This window comes from Furipterus horrens, unplaced genomic scaffold (genome assembly GCF_987537825.1).
Source record: "Furipterus horrens unplaced genomic scaffold, mFurHor1.1.pri manual_scaffold_12, whole genome shotgun sequence".
Taxonomy (NCBI): domain Eukaryota; kingdom Metazoa; phylum Chordata; class Mammalia; order Chiroptera; family Furipteridae; genus Furipterus; species Furipterus horrens.
Window position 1 is genome coordinate 72,778,818 of NW_028327182.1, and position 20,935 is coordinate 72,799,752.

Sequence of the window (20,935 nt, forward strand, 5' to 3'; positions counted from 1 at the left end):
CATGCTTTATCTCTGCTGTCCTGGTGGCTATGGTAGCAGAGCGCTTCCTCAACCCCTTGCCATTTATGTCACAAACAAGAAACTGAAAAGGTCAATAGGAATGTGAGGAGCTGCTCAAACTCACTGGTAATCAGAGAAGTGCATATTAAAACAACACTGAGCTATCACCTTATAAACATGAGATGGCTGGACATTGAAGGATGCTAATAGAAAATGTCAATCAGGATATGAGGAAAATGGGAATCTTTCTTCACAAGAGGGCAGTAGGGCTCAGTGAAATTAGGCACACATGTGCCCTGTCCCCCTGCCCATTCCTTGTGTGTATCCAAGTACAGTTCTCACGTCCATCTACAGGGCACCTGCAGGAAATCCTTCATCACACTAGTGTTTGTAGTAGCTGGGAGCTGAGGGCACCTAAGTGTTCCTCACCAGTGGTTCTGGTAAGTTAAATGGTCTGAGGTTGGCTTCCTCTAAAACCAGACCTTGAGATGAAGATTTGCATTTGTTTAAGTAGCTTATTTGGGAAGTGATTTAAGAAAACCCAGCATGGGAGTGGGAAAGGCAGAGGCAGGGGTAGTTTGAGAATCAATAAAGGATTCATGTTGGCAGGTGACCTCAGTGGACACTGGAGGAGCTAAATCCTCCTGGAGGACATTGGGAGGCAGTGTTGTTCATGCCTCAAAGTAGTCCCACCTGAGCAGGTAGAACGTGAGGGTATCTACCTTTCAACTCCCATCGTGCTGGGCTGAGTGGTGGTCCCAGGGTCCAGCCTGCCCAAGCACAAGCCAAGAGAACGCTTTCCCAAATTCATGCAGCCGGACACTGGATGTTTGAACTAGAACAGTTAGGGCCAAAGTGAAGGTGCAACTGTGTAATGCAGATAGTTTTTAAAAATATAGTGTAGCAGGAAATGCATAAGAAACAGCAAGAGTTATAGAGGAATATCATTAACATGAACTAAAAACAGAAGCAGAAACCCTGCACATTACTCTAGAACATGTCACACTCATTCCATAAACGTGGAGTCAATTCAATAACATTACACAGGGCCTCGGGGTTGGGGGAGGAGGGGTGAGTGGTACTAATGATGGGGGATAAAAGGAAAAGAATAGAAACTGAGGGGCCTCACAGAAACTGATAAAGAAGGAATGTTAATATCTGGGGAGAGTGGTTTAAAACATCCATCTTCTGTCTCCCCTAGCTGGGTGGATCTGCTTTTCCTGAACCCCCTCAAAATTTTCACCTCCACGTTACACATGGGACATCTGGTTTCAGGTTCCCTAAGGCAAAGACTGTGTCAGATACAAGGTCATGCCCCCCCCCACAGCCTGTGACAGGGGTTCCTTGGGTAATCTAGTTCTCCACTCTTCTGCACTGAATAGATTTGAATAGGAGGTGCACAAGGACAGCCTTAGGCCCTGCAACTACACTTCCCAGAGGTCCCTGGGGTTCTAAGTGGACTCCTGGGGAGGAGCAGTGGGGAAAGCCAGTGAGGGCACTTCCTGTGTTGGGCTCCAGTTGCAAGAGTGAAGCCAGCCTAGTTCCTGGTGTGGGCCCTAGTGGACTTGGTAAGTGACTCGTTTATGCTTTAACATTGGGGCTTAATCCTATCCCAGATGTGAGTCCAGGAGGCTAGACACTGCAGTGTGCCTGCAGTACAAGTCCAAAGGCGGCTCAGAAAGTTTGGCTGACACCTGCTTCGAGATCTTCTGCTGGAAGGACTGTACAGTGGAATGTGAGGGTAAGGACCCTTGATTCACACTGTGTGGGTGTCACAGCCACACCACACCCAGGCTGTGAGGGCTTGGGCGGGCCACTCAGCATCTCCAAAAGTCAGTTTATCAGGCAGGAAAATGGAGCTAATGAGAGAGCTTACCTGGAAGCGTTGTTGTGAGGATTAAAGAGATGTATAAAAGACAGCTACGTGCATTATGTGTGTTTCAGGGAACTGGATGTCCTTGTTGCACAGTGGACACAGTAATGTCCGCTTCCTCTGTCCCCACCTGAATGTGTCCCAAAGGGCCCAGTTAGTCCTGGCAGCAGTAGGTTCATAACCACCCCTGCTCCCTTCGCATTAGCTGATCATAACTTCTCTAATAATCCCCAACAGAGGCTGGGGTGTGTTGTCTGAAATGTTTGAGGGAATTCCTGGGGCCAGTTCTATGCACTGGAAGGAGGCTTAGGAGAAGGGCTTCTGGGAGCCATAAATGACAAGAACCAGCCCCTTTACTGTCAGGTAGAGGACAGCACAGCCTGAGCAGAGCTGTGCACAATTCCACAGGAGAGGGGCCTGCAGGGGCAGGCACACCCAGCAGCAAGGGCCCAAGGGCACCGTGCCCTTGGCCTTGCTCCCCGCCTCCAGCAGGCGCCCACAACAGCTCTTTTGAGAAACTGCTCTTTCACTTTCCCAGGAATGGAAACTTTCACTTTCGTTTTGTGCTCACAAAAGGGCTGACCACACCCTCTCTCACTCAAAAAAAAAAAAAAAAAAGAAAAAAAAAAAGAAATGTTAAAACCTTCCTGTCAACTATCTAGTTGCCCGGAGACTTATTTTGTTGGTTCTTTATGTGCTTTAAAAGTTCAGAACCAACTTTAAACATACTCACATATCATCTGCACATCTGAGTTTGTCTGAGTTTCTGCTTCATGTGAGGAGGGGAAAAAATTAAGTTTACCAAAACAAAAACCACTCAGAAGTGGTCTACAGCTGTAACAGCTGATTTCCACGCTTGGGGCTTTCTGGGCCAGCTCCACAGGCGTTCAGGGCACGAAGCACTGCTGAAGGGTGGTCTGTGGGTGAGGCTTGCCGACAACCTCTTTCCCATCCAGGAAATCACTGGGCGAGCACTTGCTCCTGGGACTGAGCTGGGTTGTTATATGCTTGCAGTGGCCTCAGAGTCAGAATAAAAGGAAAGAGAAGGGAAGGGAAAGGAAGGGCAGAGGATAGGAAAAGAAAATAACAGCTCACAGAAGGAAAAGCCACTCAGAAACACACCTTCAAATTCTATGCAACTCAGCAATTCTATTCCTAGATATAAAGGCAGAATAATTGGAAACACATACTGAAAAGTGTACTTGAACACAGACACAGCAGCCACAGGCAGAACAAACTAGATGCCATCAAGGAAGGAAGAGATAAACAAAAATGATGTCCATACCAAGGAATATTATTCAGTCATAAAAAGGAAGGAAATATTGATACGTGTTACACAATAAATGGACCTTGGAAACATTACATTAAGTGAAAGGAAGCCAGCCACAAAAGGCCCCCTGTTATATGAATACATTTGTAGGAAATGTGCAGAAGAGATCAGTTTGTAGAGACAGAAAGTAGAGTGGCAGCTGCCCGGGGCTGGAGGGAACAGGGAGTAATTGCTTAAAGGGAAGGAGGTTACATTTTATGTAATGAGATATTTTGGAACTAGATAGAAGTGGTGATTCACCAAATTGTGAATGTACTAAATGGCACTGAATGTACTAAATGTTCACTTTAACTTGGTTAGTATTATGTTGTGTGAATTCCCCACCAATTATTTAAAAAATCTATTCAATACTGCCAGAAATCCTGGAAGGAGGAGTTGATATTTTTCATCTCAGTCCAGTGTATTTGCATTGCTTGTCACCCTGGGATGACAGCAGCATTTCACTTTCTTCCCCAGGGTCCTCGTTATAGTTCCTCAAGCACAAAACAGGGACTCCACTCTTCCCTCAAAAGGAAGTTTTTAGCTGTCGGCTCCCTGCTGTCCCAGGGACTTGTCTTTTCTGGCCTTTGCCATCTTCAGATGAGCATCTGTTTCTGGAGACTGGCTGCTGGGCCTGTACTGTGGGCTGGCCTGAACTCTGCAGCCTTCGTTCCAGGCGGGGCTCACCTGCAGTCCTGCCCCGCTCTAAGGCCTGCTGAACGATGGCCTTTGAGCAGGGCTTGCCTAGCAACTTCCTTTGCATCCAGAAAGTCAAACAGCTGGCCACTTGTCCCTGGGAAGGGGCTAGGTTGGAGTGTCAATCCAGTGGAATGCCATGGCCTTCACTGGGACAGAGAAAAGGAAAGGGATTAAAAAGAGAAAAATCTCACACAGAGAAAGCCACTCACTACTGCACCTTAAAATTCTTCTGCTCTGCAATGCCAGAAATCCAGGCGAGGGGTGCAGAAGATTCCATTTCAGCCCATAATTGTTCTCGGCTGCCTATATATATTGCCTTGAGGCGTGACAGCACCATCTCATGAGTGGACTAGCTCTGGATCAATTTGTTTTTAATTCTTTTGTTTTAGGCTCTTGCCTATAACTGCACAACAGCATTTGGGGAAAGATTAGGGATTTCCTTAGCCAAAAAAAAAAAAAAAAAAAGGAAACCACTGTTGTCCATGAAAGAAGTAGAGGTTTGAGGACAGGGCACTGATCAATGAGTTCTGAATATCAATCTATTTTCCAAGGGTTCTTCCAAAAAGGTAATATGTAATGTCCCACATTGCTAAGGACAAATTACAGCAGTCAGCTCAACAACTGAATATTGACCATTCAATAAAACAACAGGAATCAATTTGATCTATATAAAAAAGCAAGTCTCTTTCGCCTGACATTCAAGGCCCTCTGGAAGTTGCCTGTGTTTATTACTTTTGTTTTGCACAGCTTTCCAGAGACCACCAATAGGTCTTAAGTCAGGTTTCCCAGAATCAGACACTGAGACACAGATCCAGTTTCAACCTGGTTGTGAATTCTAACTCAAAGTGTGTCCAGACTCCAGGCATGGCAGATGGACTTTCAAAACCTCCCACTAGTCCTTCATTGACTCAAAGCTGCCCTGGCAGGATATGAGTTCCCTGGCTTGTCCAGCTCTCTGCAGAGGAAGGCAAAGCAGCTGCAGAAGCCCTTAAGAGGTCCTCCAAGGAGAGTCTAGGATGCAGGTCCTTAAGCATAAGAACAGAGAAGCCAAGCCAGGAGCATGGCAAAATGGTAAGAGACGTCTGAAGGGAGCTGGGTGGTATAGACAGCGTTCTTCCTACAGCAGCCTCAGTCCTGAATCTTCACCGGTCCCCTCTGCCCTCTCTGGGTACACTGAGCATACTCTGTTCCTTACCTCTCCATACCTATGGTGCAGGCCAATAGGTCTAATAGGTTTCATTTAAATCATAGTAAAAAAAAAAATTAATTTACGTTAGCCATAATTCCCATAACTTTTCTACTCTTTGTTCTATAATAAAAGGAGCCAATGTTGACCATGAATCCCTCATTGTGGTCTCTCTCTTCCTTCTTTTTTTTTCATTTTGATTCATACCTTTGCTGGCCACTAAGAGGTAACACTTTATCAGGGTGGCTTTCCTTCATGCATTCCACACATTCTTTCATGTGTGAGATTACCTTTAAATTTATGATGCCTTTGTGATGAAATGAAACCCTAGCTGAGAATACTCACAGGGGTCAGACTGTCCTCTTAATTCAGTGATGCCAGCTTGATAGTTTCTCACAGATAAAGTGTTTGCTTTTCTGCCGAATACCCAAGTAGTTTTCTTTAATTTTGAATTTTAATAATTTAACCAGAATATATTCCAGTGTTGAATGTTGAATCACACTTTTCCAATATCTTGCTGTTTTTCAGATTTAATTTTTGCTTCAGTTCAGGAAAACGTTTTTGTTATTTTTATATACATTTTCTATTGTGCTTTTTGAGTTTTCTTCTTCAGAAGTGCCAACTGTTTTTCTATTGGCTCTTTCCAATTGATTAATGGCTTTACCTTTTCATTGACTTTTACTACAAGTATCAATTTTTTCTTCTACAAATGTAATTTGATAGTATGCTGTATCTATATTGTCCCTTTCTATTTATTTTATTTTTTTTAAGATTTATTTTTTGAGATGGGAAGGGAGGGAGAGAGAGGGAGAGAAACATCAATATGTGACTGCCTCTCTCATGCCCCCAACTGGGGACTTGGCCCATAACTCAGGCATGTGCCCTGACCAGGAATTGAACCTGCGACCCTTTGGTTCACAGGTTGGTGCTCAATCCACTGAGCCACATCGGCCAGATCTCCCTTTCTATTTATAATTAATTACGTATTAGCTTTGTTTTTGTTCTTAGTTTCCTAAGGTCTGAAATCTTCCTTTCCATAATACTGTATAATTTTATTGCCTCATTTTTGGGGGTTCTTTGTTATGAGTCCATTTTAAATGTTCTTTTTCTCTTAGTACCTGTGAAGATTTCTTCCATTGCTCAGTTTATTTTTCTTCTTGAGTTTGTTGTCTTTTTTTGCCTGTCTTTTGCATATTATATCCTTTCATTTCCAATCTCATAGTATATTTGCATCCTGTATGTTCATTATATTCATGCGTGTATAGCTTTGTCTCCATCTTTTTCCTTGTTTGTTGGATCTAATGTGACTGGTGAGAGATGTCTGGCTGGAGTGGGGCTTGAACTCTGTAATCTTTTCAGTGGGGATGAAGGAAGATGAATATAACAGGAGATACTCAGATGGCTGATCTTCCTTGTATGGATGGTTCTTCCTTTCCGGTGACACTGTACAAGTAGTCCCTTGCTATATCACGGTTCACTTATCATGGCCTCACTGTATTGCGGGATTTTTAAAAATATTATATTTAATTATTTATCGTGTATTTTTTGCTACATCGTGGGATTTTGCAGTACTATATATGTATGTTGTTAAAGTCACGTAGATTTTAGAGTATAGGATAAATATAAGGTTCCTACTTTGTGGGGGAGTCTGGAACGTAATACCCGTGATAAGTGAGGGAATACTGTACACGAAAAACATTGTGCCTTATTTTTTTGCCCCAAGATCCTCAGTTATGCTCTATACCTAAAGGAAAAACAGCTGCTACCATTACGTAGTGGTCGTTGCTGTGTTTTGTAAATCTTGTAGTAATACTTAGGAGCACAGAACAAGGCTCACTCCTCCTTGCTGATTCCGTGGCAACAGTCACCTGGGTGCTGGCTTCCGAGGCCCCTGCTGCTAGCCCCACGTCTTCCAGGCACATCAGTAGCTCCTGTCTCCTGTGGTTACACTTTCTACACACCCCTGTCCAACCCCAGGCAACGCAGATGTTCATGGTACTCCTCAATACTGTCCTTCTGTTTAACAAATTTTAGGGATTTTTCATGGTTTCATGGTCCACCAAACTATCTTTTTGTTTTCATGGGAGGTCACATTGTATGTTTTACTGTCTTTTCTGTCGTTTTTAGAGTTTGGGCCAGATAGAAGAAACATCTACGTTTTCTGAATTAAAATTAAAAATCACCCTATTTCCAGTTTACCTAGAAAGATATTAAGTATCTTTCTGAGAATTCTTAGTAGGCTCTCTAAATGTGTTCACTCAGTCCTCCAGGAGTCTTATATTTATCATCAAGCTGATAGGAAAGGGTATATCCTGCACAGAAATGCTACAAATCAATATACAAAGTTAGCAATGTTTTCAATCATTATTTCCCCAGCGACTACTTTCTGAGTGCTTCCTGCATTTCGCCTGGAATCACAGCTTTACTAAATCACAGCTTATGTTTAGTCACAGAATATTCAAGTGTTACTTGGTTATAACATGTTGCATCTGGACCCATAACAGTAACTGACTTATTTTGAATGGATCTGCAGTTACTAAATTCTAACTCAACATTGTATCTTACAAAAAAAAAAAAAAGGAAATAAGAAAAAGAAAAGGAGAAAAAGAAAAACACAAACACTTGAAAACAAACAATAACATTTAAAACATATAATTTTTTTTTCCATTAGAAGAAATAATGGAATAACCAGATTATAAACCACGTGGTTTCTTTTTGTTCAGCCTTCACCTCTTTTTCCTGCATACTAACTGCAGATTCTGGCTTAGGGGCCAGGATAGGTGTGGGGCAACCTGGCTAAATACCAGTTGTTCTCTCGGCGCTTAGATGGAAGAGTAGTAGAGCTTGTTCAATTGTTGAGAGAGATGCTGGTGAGATGAGAAGAAATTCAATGAATCTCATAGGTTTAAGGAAAATAAGATTACAGATATGAAGAAGAGAAAATTTGGAAGCACTGACAAAATGGAAATGATGGCTGGGTGAAAAAAGAACTAGAAGAATCTGAAAAATAATATGAGGAGAGAAAAGAGAGATGCTTAGGTTGTCACCATGAAAGTTAAGGGTCAGGGCCCTTTTATTGTACTATGACACCTCAGGTTGTGCCCCAGGAGGGGTTAGTCTTGATGGCTGTGTACTATTGTTGTAATCAAACCTCAATAGGTTAAGGCTGTTAAACCCCTTCTGGAAGGGTCAGGCATGTCTAAACCATATTCTTTCTGTTCCACATCACCGGCCTTCCTTCTTAGCACCTGCTTCTGGCTGTAGAGGCAGGAGCGGGTTTGGGGTGGTCTGGGTCAATGAGTTGTTCTCTCTGTGTCTGGGTGTTCGAGTTTTAGAGCATGTGTACATGCTGAGAAAGGATACCAATGCAAGTTGAGATGAAAAGAAAGAAAGTGAACCTGAAAGATTTGGGGAAAATAATTTTGTGGACATCAAGAATAGAGAAAGTTGAAACACTGGGAGAATGGGAAGAGTAGCTGATCAAAAAAGGCAAATAGGAAAATCCAAAAGAAATGAGATTAAGAAGGGCAATAGAAACACACAGCTTATCCCCATTAACCCAGGCCACTTAGTAGTAGGGGACAGAAACCTTTTCTACATGGGATTTAACAAAATAAGGACTTCTTTTTTTCTTTTCTTGTTTCTTTTGACTTATCTTGCCAGAAAGTCGAGATAACTTGAGATGTGATTCAGGCCTTTTTTTTTTGTCTTCCATTCTGCATTTCATTCCTCAGCTAATCACTTCTTTGTTGGTATTATTCTTCTGCAAGTTCTCCCAGTAGCTTTGCCCGAATATCTTACCAGCTGCTAGTCCTACAGCAGAAAGTATCTGCTATAAGGTTCAGCAAAAGCCCCTCATAGAGTCTCATTGACCTGACTTGGGTCATGTGCCATCCACAAGCAAAGCAATGGAGCATGTGTGCTTTGGATTGGTCCCCCCTGGATCACATGTCTATTCATTCAGCTCAGAACAAATGAGGAGTATGGCTCATTCTCCATATCATAGCCTGAAACACCAATTTGATTATTGCACACTTTGCCCAAACTGCAACCTTTTCAAACTGATTTCTCATCTCAGAGTAAAAGCCAACAGAATTGGTGTAAAGAGCACTGCTGTCTGATTTCCTCGGTCCACACTCCCTCTCTCTCACTCTGCTCTAATCACCCAGGTTCCACTTCAGGCTTTTTAAACTTCCTGTTGTTTCTGCCTGAATGGTCTTCCCCACATATGTGGACATGGCTAATTCTCTCATATCCTGCAGGTCCCAGTGAGGGTTTCTTGACCACTTTATTTGAAATTAAATTCCACTGTGTGCACATCTTTTTTCTTTGCTGTAGTTTTCTCCAGAGCACTTATCACAATCTAAGAACTTGTATATTTTATTTATTTATTCTATTGACTATTTGTGCCATCCCAACCCACAGTAAAACATAAGATTTCTGAGGGCAAGCCAGTATGAGATCACCAGCAAATGCATAACAATTTTCATAAACTTTTTATTGAATGAATCAATAAATCAATGTGGAGATGAATATAAACCTTTCAGTGTGGAATATTGAGTGGATTCAGCTAAAGGTGATATTGAGTGGGTCCGGTACCCAGAATACAACATACTCTATAATTCTCCTGTTTACACTAGAACTATTTGTAAACCCTATTTTAATTGACACCAATTTGAACCTCTTTTTTTTTCTTTTATTTTATTGATTATGCTGTTACAGTTGTCCCAATTTCTTTTCCTCCTGCTCCCCTCCACCCTGTGACCCTCCCTCCCTCCAGTTGTCCCCTCCCCCTTAGTCCTTGCCCATTGGTTGTGTATATGGTTCTTCTCAACATCTTCCTGTCTACTCCCTCCTATTATGATTCTTAATTCCTGCATCATCTCCCTCCCTTTCCCCCCTTCCCCCTCCCCGCTGACCTACCCCCATAATTTCCCCCACACCTATACTTCTTTTTCCCCTCTCATTGCCTACTTAGTTTGCCTTTGTTTTGATCCCCTAGCTTCTGCTGTTGGTTGTTGTGATACAGTTTTCATTTTAATGTTCATAGTTTTGATCCTCCTTCTTCTAAACAAGTCCCTTTAACATCTCTTATAACAGTGGTTTGGATCTAACAAACTCCTTCAGTTTGACTTTGTCCTGGAAACACTTTCTCTGCCCTTCTATCCTGAATGACAGCTTTGCTGGATAGAGTAATCATGGTTGTAGGTTTTTTATTTTCATTACTTTGAATATTTCTTGCCAGTCCCTTCTTGCCTGTAAAGTCTCCTTTGAGAAATCTGCTGATAGTCTAATTGGGACCCCTTTGTACATAATTCTTCTCTTCTCTCTTGCAGCTTTTAAGATTCTCTCTTTATCTTTAATTTTTGACATTTTGATGATAATGTGTCTTGGTGTGGTCCTCCCTGGGTCCAGCCTATCTGGAACTGTCTGTGCTTCCTGGGCCTGTAAGTTCATTTCCTTCCCCAAGTTCGGGCAGTTCTGCTTCATTATTTTTTCACATAATTTTTCAATTTCTAGTTCTTCTCCTTCACCCTCTGGCAATCCTATAATTCAAATGTTCCTTTGTTTATAGTTGTCCCAGAGGTTTCTGAGCCTCTCCTCATATTCCTCACTTTTTGTTTCCTCTTTCTGCACTGGTTGACTGTTTGTTCCCTCCCTATGTTCCAATTTGTTGATTTGATATCTGGTTTTTGTTTCCTCACCACTTGTCTTGTATGTATTTTTGTTCATTTCAGCAGGACTAGCCTTCATTCCTTCCCTGTCTTGATTCAGCCCCACTGTTAGGTCTGTAAGCTGCCTTATGACTATAGATCTGAACTGAGCCTCAGAACGATTCACTATTTGTTCACTGGTCAAGGCTTTTATTTGTTTTTTGTTAGCTGTGTGATTGGTATTTCAATCATTAATTCTGCCATTCTGAGCATTTTGTTTATCTTTCCTTCTTGGGTGGGGCGCTGTCACACCTACTACACTATACTGGGCATAGCCGCCCCGAGTGCTTGTCACAACCTGGCAACACTTCTCACCACACTGTGGTGCTTTGCATGGGGGCGGGGGTCCAAGATGGATTCCTGTTGTTATTCTCCGCTGAGGAACTGGGAGCCTCCTCCATCCCCACGCCCTCCGTCCCCACAGTCCAAGACAATGGGGTCTGCCTTCCCCGGCATTGGAATCGCAGGCCGACAGGCCTGGTCTGCAGCTGGGACTGACTCCCAGGCGCTTCTCTCCTCCCCACAAATACGGGTGTCTGCTTACTGGGTCCCGCTGTTCGCTGCTGCAGCTGCCACCTCTATCACAGTTCGATCTTTCAGCCACGGTTTCACCCTTCCTACCCATATGGACGAGCACCACTTGTTTATGACTTCATACGTTGGACTTCCTTGTAGCTTTATTTTCTAGAACTTCTTGTTATTTTTGGTTTTGGGTGGTTATAGTCCTTCTTAGTTGTGGACGGAGACAGAGCTTGTTGGTCTATGCCTCCATCTTAGCTGGAAGTGTGAACCTCTTTTAATTTATTATCAACAAAACCACATATAAGCTCTTTATCATTTGCTAATCACTTAATATGAATTTACAAATTCTCATGTTTAAAATATGGAACCAGTGATAATACTTTTCTTACAGGATTACTGAGACTATTAAGTGAACTTAAGCATGTGAAAGCAATTAATACAATAAAAGTAGTACACAAAAGACTTATGATTGCAAGTATTTATAACTGCTGTTTGTATTAACATATTTAAATGCATTAATTATATTTAAAAATTCAAGTGCAAAAGCAATACTATGTGCTTTTGCTTTGTTTTCTTTGCCTTAGGGGATCATGGACCTTGAAGCATATTTTGAAAGAATTGGTTATAAAAACTCTAGGAAGAAATTGGACCTGGAAACATTAACTGACATTCTTCAGCACCAGATCCGGACCATTCCCTTTGAGAACCTTAATATCCATTGTGGGGAGCACATGGAGCTGGGCTTGGAGGCCATTTTTGACCAAGTCGTGAGGCGGAACCGGGGTGGGTGGTGTCTCCAGGTCAATCACCTTCTGTACTGGGCACTGACCACCATGGGATTTGAGACCACAATGCTGGGAGGCTATGTGTACAGCACTCCAGCCAACAGATACAGCAATGCTATGATTCACCTTCTGCTGAAGGTGACCATGGATGGCAGGAACTACATAGTTGATGCTGGGTTTGGACGCTCTTACCAGATGTGGCAGCCTCTGGAGTTAGTTTCTGGGAAGGATCAGCCTCAGTTGCCTTGCATCTTCCGCTTGACCGAAGAGGGAGGAGTCTGGTACCTGGATCAAATCAGGAGAGAGCAGTACATTCCAAACCAAGACTTTTTAAATTCTGATCTCCTGGAAAAGAATAAGTACCGAAAGATCTACTCCTTTACTCTTGATCCTCGAACAATTGAAGATTTTGAGTCTGTTAATGAATATCTTCAGACGTCTCCAGCATCTGTGTTTACAAGCAAGTCGTTTTGTTCCTTGCAGACCCCAGATGGCGTTCACTGTTTAGTGGGCTTCACCCTCACATTTAGAAAATTCAATTATAAGGACAATATAGATTTGGTGGAGTTTAAAACACTGAATGAAGAAGAAATAGGAGAAGAACTGAAAAACATATTTAATATTTCCTTGGAGGGAAAGCTTGTGCCCAAACATGGTGATAGATTTTTTACCATTTAGAGTAAGGAGTAGAAATAGTCTTCAGTATTATTTCAGGTACTGAAACTTTTTATTATAAAAAAATCAAATATATATACAAGTAGAATAAAAAAATTAAACCTCTATTTATCACACACTTTACCAACTATCAACTGGTAACCAATCTCTCATACTTTCTCAATGACCACACATGATATTAAAAATAATCCTAGACATTAAATCATTTCAACTTTAAAAATGTCAGCATATGTATTTAGTAAATTTTTTTTCTGAGAACAATTCTTTCCATGACTAGCAGGCCAAGTTTAGAGACAATGTATTGATGATCAATGTATGAAGTCTAAAATCTTCTGCTATATTTAAGAGGTATTCTGTGATTTGTTTTAGATAACATTAAAAGAAAAACAGTAACACACATCTTTTCAAAATTAAAAATAGTAAAGGTATTTTATTGATGGCCTATGGTTTTCTTGGGAGAAAATAGTGATTTCTGCTGGAAAACTTCCATACTGGTTGAATGTTGAATTCATAAAAAATGTTTACCTATGGCTCAATTAATGGAAAACTGATGAAACAATTTTTATTAAATTCAACCAGCATATGTCCCATGTCCAATTTATATAAAAAGCCCACAAGTACAATTTAGGATTAGAATTCAACAAAGAAGAATGAGACACGATATTGCTTCCTAATAGTTCCCAAGACAAGGCTTAACCCAGCATGTAGTAACATGTGATTAAGTACCAAGAGAGTGACACAGCTAATCATTTCCTACATGGTTCCTTTTGCAACCACAGTTCTTTATGCAGCATTTTTTTTCATATAGAAATGCTGGTATTTATGATTTTTAAAATTCCAGAATTAAGTCGTTTTGTCTAAAAGTAATAATTATTGTGAATTTTAAAATACTTATTATCTGTAAAAACTGGATGTCTAAAATGTATGTTAAAACATTGTGGGCTAATACAGTGTCAGTCACAAAGTATTTGTTTCGCAGAGTTACGCTAGGTCTTCCTCATATCCTCTTTCTTATCTCCCAGTTTTCTTTTCCTTCCTCCCACACTGGCCATAAGAGAAAGAGAATGAGCTTCAGAGTGTATAGATCTGAGTTCAAACCCTGTGGACACTGGGTGAATTACTTGTGGCTCTGATTTCTCAGAGACAAAAGGGGGATAATACTTATATAACTAAATGCCAGACCTAGAGTAAATTCTCAATAAATATTTGTTATGTGAATGAATAAATAATGTTAGTAATGTTTTTGATACAGCATTAAAAAATTATTTAGTTGTTTATTTATTTTTAGAGAGAGGGGAAAGAAGAAAGAGAGGGAGAGAACACTGTGTGGTTGTCGCTCACTCGTGCCCCCAACTGGGGACCTGACATGCAACCTAGTTATGTGCCCTGACTGGGAATCGAAGCAGCGACACTTGGTTTGCAGGCCTGACTCAGCATTTGATGAAAGCTCTTGCATCTTGCTTGATCTCCCTAGCTCATATCTGGTCCTAAATCTGCCTGCTTCTCCCTTGGTTAAATATGAATATGATATCAGATGGCCCAAACGTACTGTGGTTTTGTGCTTCAGAACTGGAATCTTTATCTATAGCTCACATTTTCTGTTTGTGAATTCCAGAAACAGGGCTATAATTTCAACTACAGACTTGTTCTTATATTACTCTCACTCTTCACATTGTAATGATCATAATGATAATGAAAAAAGAAAATAAAGTGGTATAAGCATTGCTAAGAGAGGCACTTAAAATAGAGTCAGGGAGCTGTTAAGGAAGCAGGGCCTATGAGGCCAGTGCATATCTTTTTTCTTTTTGTATATTTTCCCATTGCCATTTAGCCCCCCACTACTCCTCCCACCCTGCAGTCACCACACTGATGGAACAGGTGGGAGATAGTGCTGAGGGTGGAGATCCTTGGGAGAGGTGGAATGAGACCGGGCCTGAGTGGGAAGAAAGGGTGAAGGATATAGTTCAGCATTTGACAGCTTGCTATCTTCCTTATCTTAGGTGATGGCTTTGTGCAGTTCTGCTGCTATCTTGTAGTAATGTGAGGTCCCCCCTGGTACTCTTGGGCAGAAAGGATATTTTCACATTCTGACAAAGATCATGTCAATGGAGGAGATGTTGTCAAGAGACACCTCAAGGAAAAATAGAACCAGAAGCATAGAAACATAAAGCAGACTGACAGCTGTAAGAGGGGAGGCAGGGAGAGGGGCTGGTTGAAAGGAGGTGAAGGGATTAGTCCAAAAACTTATATGCATGACCCATGGACATGGACAATGGTGTGGGGACTGCCTCAGGCAGTGGGGGTGCTGAATGAAGGGGGCCAAAAGGGAAAAACTGGAACAACTGTAATATAAACAATAAAATATAATTTGAATTAAAAAATTAAGTTACCTTAAAAAATAAAAGTATAACAATGTAAACATAACAGAACTACTAAACTGTACACTTAAAATGCTTTAGATGGTAGATTTTATTATTATTTTTACCACAATTAATAAAAAATATAAATTAAAAATGAAAGGCGATTCAAGGAGAAAGATGCAGTCTTGTACAAATGAGTTAAGGAAGTCTTATTGTTTGATGAGTATCCTGAAAACTGGTGCAATTGTTTTTCCTTGAATACACCTACCGCATGTGAAAAAAAGGCCAAAATATGTTGAAAGACTCAGGGATGTAAAATTTAACTGTCAGATTGAAGAGTTGTGCCTCACTGTGCAATGCTAACTTTTCTCCAATAAAATCTAAATGAGTGGTCTCTTGGACGAATGATTATCCAGCTACTATGGCTGCTTAACAAATTGCCCTGAAACTTAGTGGTATAAAACTACCATTCTCTTATGCTCACACATCCCGTGGGCGTGCAATTCAGGAAGGACACTGTAGAATGGCTCACCAGTGCCCAGCCTCAGCCCGGAGGACTCCGGTGATTGGTGGTTGTCAGTAGTCCCTTGCTTTCTCAATTCTTAGAAGTAAGAAGCAGAAAACTGTTTTGGTTTTTGGTTTTGCTCCTTATTTTTTATTTCTGCCAAGACCAAATAGCCTTACTGAGGAATTGGGAAAGGCTGTGTATTTGGCAGCAGAATGTTAGGTAGTATCCCTTGGTTGATGCCAGTCCTGGAGAAGCTGATGAGAGAAATCTACCAGCAGGGCTACTTTGGTTGATACTGCTAAGGCCAGAAAGGGAGCCATACTGGGGGCTTTAGCAGAGAAACAGGTAGAAAGGCCACACAGACACCTGCAGCCAGGCATTGGTAGCACCCTGCCTGTCAGTAGGTCCCAGCAGCAGGGCCCAGAAGAAACCAGGGTGACCTCTGTCACAGGGCAGCCAGGAGCTCAGGTCCTGACCACACCGATTGTTCTGTTCTCTTTCATCAGTGCCTCCAACCCAGCAGCCCAGGAGGCAGGGGCTTCTCTTTGTTTTGTCTGCATCACTGAACTATGAATTCCTTTAGGAAAAACATATACAGGTGCTTAATAAGTGTAGCCCAGTGGGTAAATAGTTTTGGTTATTAGACAAATAAATAAAACTCTAATTGTGTGTTAATTCTTCTTGGTGGTTTAGTACACAAGCCAACTCCCAACTTCTGGAATGAGTCATTCTGGTCAGAGGTGAATTTCAATTACTATGAAGAAAGCCTAGTATCCAATACATTCTAAGAATAAAAGGATATTGTGCAGCTCAGATGGGTGCAATAATAATAAAAAAATAACCTTTGATCTGCCAATGTTGTCATATCCTAATACTCAAGTTTCATTTCCAAGTGATGTTAACCCTCAACATTCCCTTTGCAAAAGGATTTAAGATATATTAACAACTATCTTCTTTTAAAAAAATTCATTTTTTTTTTTTTCATCCAGGCAGGATTTTAGAAGCTAATTGAAAAGTTGTGGCTACTTGGCTATTGCTATTTTCTTTCTTCCTGACTCTAATTCTGACCTCCTTCAATCTGCTGACATCAATGTCCACCTGAAAACTCAGTTCTCAGGCAAACAATCCATTTATATGCAGGGTATGTCTGGTACCTTACCATGACCAAGACTAATCAGGGACAGGTATTCAAACCCTGGGATGCTGACTTTCTTATAACTGTCACTTACCCACAGGAAAACCATTCACTGTGCCTCCATCAAAAATCAACACACGTGTTTAAAATTCAAGTTGTTTGGAACAAAGGACCCATTAAACTAGTTAGAATCAAGATGCAGCAGGCATTGCATATTTTAATCCTCTCTCCCCTTAACCATGCTCTCCTTCTGAGATAGAGATATTCTGCTTTCACTTTTGTCTTAGATGAAGGTAATCTTTGACAGATTTTTAGGCAGACAGGTCTCTGCCCAGGCCTGTCCTCTCAAGCACCTCTGCTTCACTCACACCCAGCCCTTTTCTCTGCCTTGGGTGGGCTTAGTCAGAAAAGGAATCACGTGGGTCTCTAACAGTGGGCTGAATTTAGTTATATAGATCATCACTAACTTTTCTAGAAACTCGGCAAAATATATTTTAGTATCTCTACTTTATAGATGAGCATATTGAAACTCAGGCCCAAGGTTAAACAGCCACTAAACATCACAGCCACTTATGTCAGTTAGCATCATGAGCTAAGGCTAGGGTTCGGGTTAGGGCCTGCACTGCTGGGCTCACCTCCAGCTGTGCGTGCTGCCAGGCTCCCTCCCTTCAGTGGCCTACATTGCTGTGCATGATTCTGTGCGGACACCCAGCAGCCACAGGAGTGCATGCCAACAGCCAGGGCCCCCGCAGCTGCCAGCATGCCCAGTTATGTCTGGCTCTTACTGTTGGCTCAGGCCCTTTCCACTATGTATGTACCTGTAACCATCCCCTGCTGCTACAGAGGCATCTGCAGCTACGTGTGTGCCCACTACTGGCTCTGGTCACCACTTTGCTTGCAAAATCGAGAGGTACCCTTAAGGACTCCAACATCCCTGGCAGCCACTACAGACTACTTGGCAATGCTTACCAATGACCATGCAGTGATTGGTACTGTGGACCCAGCAGCTTGAGCCAACAAGACATCACAACATGCCCAGACATGGAACTGCCACATGCCTGTGCACTTGGCACTTTCTATCCTAGATATGGGATCACAACACACTCCAGCATCCCCCAACCCTCACCAGCAGATGAAGGTATTTCCTTACCAAAGTCAGTCCACAAATTCTGGAAGAGGTGATTACTTCTTCAAATGCGCAGCCTGCAGGGATCATAAAGAACTAGGGAAACATGATACCCTAAAGGAGCACAGTAAACTTCTAGTATCTGAACACAAATTCATGGAGATACACGAATTGCTCAAAAAAAATTGAAAATAATTTTAAAGATGCTCAGAGAGCTATAAGCGAATGCAAACAATTTAATGAAATCAGATGCACAATACAAAAACAGAATGAGAAGTTCAACAAAGAGATTCTAAAAGACATAAGGAACCCCAGAAATTTCAGAGATGAAGAATACAAAACTGAACTAAGGAGTTCAATAGAGAGCTTCAACAGGGACTAACCAACGTAAGAGTGGATCAGGACAACAGGGTGGGGACTGACTGTGGGGTGGGGGGAGGGGGGAGGGGCAGAGGAGAGCAATGGGGGAAAGATGGGACAACTGTTAGAGAACAACAATAAAAAATGGAAAAAAAAGAGAGCGAATCAGTGAGCTCAAGAATAAATCATTTGAAATTATTTCTTCAGAGAAGCAAAAAGAAAGAAGAAGGAAAAGGAATGAGGAAAGCCCATGGGACTTACTGGACATCATTAAAAGAAAGAATCTATATATCACTGGAGTCCCAGAAAGAGAAGAGAGGGAGAAAGGGGCAGAAAGTTTACTTGAAGAAATAATGGTAGAGAATGTCCCAAACCTGAAAAGAAATTTGAACATCCAAGTTCATGAAGTTAGTGGGTCACCCTATAATTTCAATCCCAAACAATTTTCTCCAAGAAGCATTATAATAGAATTGTCAAAAATAAAAAACAAAGATAATTTAAAAAGGAACGAGAAAAAAAAACATATAAAAAGGGACCCTCATAAAGCAATCAATGAACTTCTCAGCAGAAAATGTGTAGACCAGAAGAGAATAGGATGACATATTTAAAGCATTGAAAGAAGAAACAATGCCAATAAATAACCCTTTCACCAGAAAAGTTATCCTCCAGAAATGAAGGAGAAAAATTTCCCCAGGAAAACAAAAGGTAAGGGGTTGCTCACCACCAGACTTGCCTTACAAGAAATGCTGAAAGGAGTTTTTCATGCTGAAAAGAAATGTGAAAACATATAGAGATAGTCAATACATTGATATAGGTAAGTATATAATTAGATTCCCAATACTCTAAGACTGTAATATGGTAGTGTGTTAACCATTTAACTCTAGTATAAAGGTTAAAGAACGAAAGTATTAAAAATAGCTATAGCCACATGATTGGTTAATAGATACACAATATAAGAAGATGTAAACTATGACATCAGCAACATAAAATGTGTGTGTGTGGGTGGAAGAATAGTTATATTGTTATCATTTTAAAACAGACTGTTATAAGATGATTTAGGTAAACCTCAGGGTAACCGCAAAATAAAAACATAGAGTAGATATAAAATAAAGAGAAGGAAGTTAAAGTATACCTAAATGGAAAATCATCAATTCATAAAGGAAGATGGCAAAAGAGGAAAAAAAGAACAGAGAAACTACAAACAGTCAGAAAACAACAAAATGGCAGTAATAAATAATTATCTTTCAATAATTACTTAAATATAACATGTTAAATTCTCCAACCAAAAGATATAGATTAGCTGGGTGGATATAAAAATCAAGACCCAACTATAAGCTGCTTACAAGAGACTCACTTCAGATCCAAAGACACATATTGGCTTAAAGTAAAGGGATGGAGAAACATATTCTATACCAACAGAAACCAAAAGAGAACATGGGTAGCTATATTTATACCAGATAAAACAGACTTTAAACCAAATAGTAACAAGAGATAAAGAAGTCATTATACAATAATGAAGGGTTTAATTCATCAAGAGTTTATAACAATTGTAAATATATATGCACCCAATATTGAAGTACCTAAATATATTTAATATTAACAGATCTGGAAGGAGAAATAGACACTATATAATAATAATAGTGGATTTCTGTACCCAGTTTCAACAGTGTATAGGTCATCAAATAGAAAATCAACAAGGAAACATAGAATTTCAACTATACTTTAGCACAAATAGACCTAACAGACATATGCAGAACAATTCATCCATCAGCAGCAGAAGACACATTCTTCCCATGTGCATATGTAATAGAATAGATCACATGTTAGGTCACAAAACATATCCTATACAATTTAAAAAGACTGAAAGCATATCAAGTGTCTTTTCCAACCAGTGTATAAAAAGGAGAGAAAGGTCTTGAATAAACAACATAATTTTACACCTCAGAAAGTAGAAAAAGAAGAACAAATCAAGCCCAAAGTTAACAGAAGGAAGAAAATAATAAAGATCAGAGCAGAAAAACAAAATAAAGAATAGAAAATATCAGTAAAACTAAGAGCTGGTTTTTTGAAAAAATAAACAAAATTGACATTTAGACTTACCAAGAAAAAAAGTGAGGACTCTAATATATAAACTTATATAGAAAATAAGTGACATTACAACAATGTCATGGATTACAACGGACCATAAAAGACTACTATGAACAATTATTCAGCAACATATCGAACCTAGAAAAGAATGATTATTTTTAGAAACAAAATCTGTGAAGGCTGAAACATGAAGAAAATAAAATCTGAACAGGTCAGTAACAAATAAGGAGATTGGGTCAGTAATCCAAAACCTTTCAAATAAGAAAAACTCAGGAGCAGATGGCTTTCTTGTGAATTCTACCAAACATTTACTTGAAGAGGAGAGAACACTTCCAAGCTTATTTTATGAGGCCTGCATTACTCTGAAACTAAAACCAGATAGAAATACTATAAGGAGAGAAAACTACAGACCAATATAACTGATGCATATAGATGCAAAAAATTCTCAACAAGATATTAGCAAACCAAATTCATCACTATATTAAAAGGATCATACACTATGCTCAAGTGGGGTTTATCCCTGAGATACAAAGATGATTCATCATATATAAATAAAAAAATGTGGTATACCACATTAACAGAATGAAAGACAAAA

The 20,935-nt window shown here is 40.4% G+C and overlaps 1 protein-coding gene across 2 annotated transcripts; it reads left to right on the forward strand.

Annotated features, from left to right (window-relative positions):
- The first annotated feature begins 1,508 nt into the window (after positions 1–1,508).
- LOC149996378 (arylamine N-acetyltransferase 1) lies at positions 1,509–12,844 on the forward strand. 2 transcript variants are annotated; one of them, XM_090258082.1, is made up of 2 exons: positions 1,509–1,568; positions 11,888–12,844. In XM_090258082.1, the coding sequence occupies exon 2, from the start codon at positions 11,894–11,896 to the stop codon at positions 12,764–12,766; it is 873 nt and encodes a 290-aa protein (XP_090114208.1). In that variant the 5' UTR covers positions 1,509–1,568; positions 11,888–11,893; the 3' UTR covers positions 12,767–12,844. The 2 variants fall into 2 exon arrangements, with proteins under 2 accessions (XP_090114208.1, XP_090114209.1); XM_090258083.1 differs by lacking the exon at positions 1,509–1,568 and adding an exon at positions 1,576–1,741.
- Positions 12,845–20,935: the final 8,091 nt, after the last annotated feature.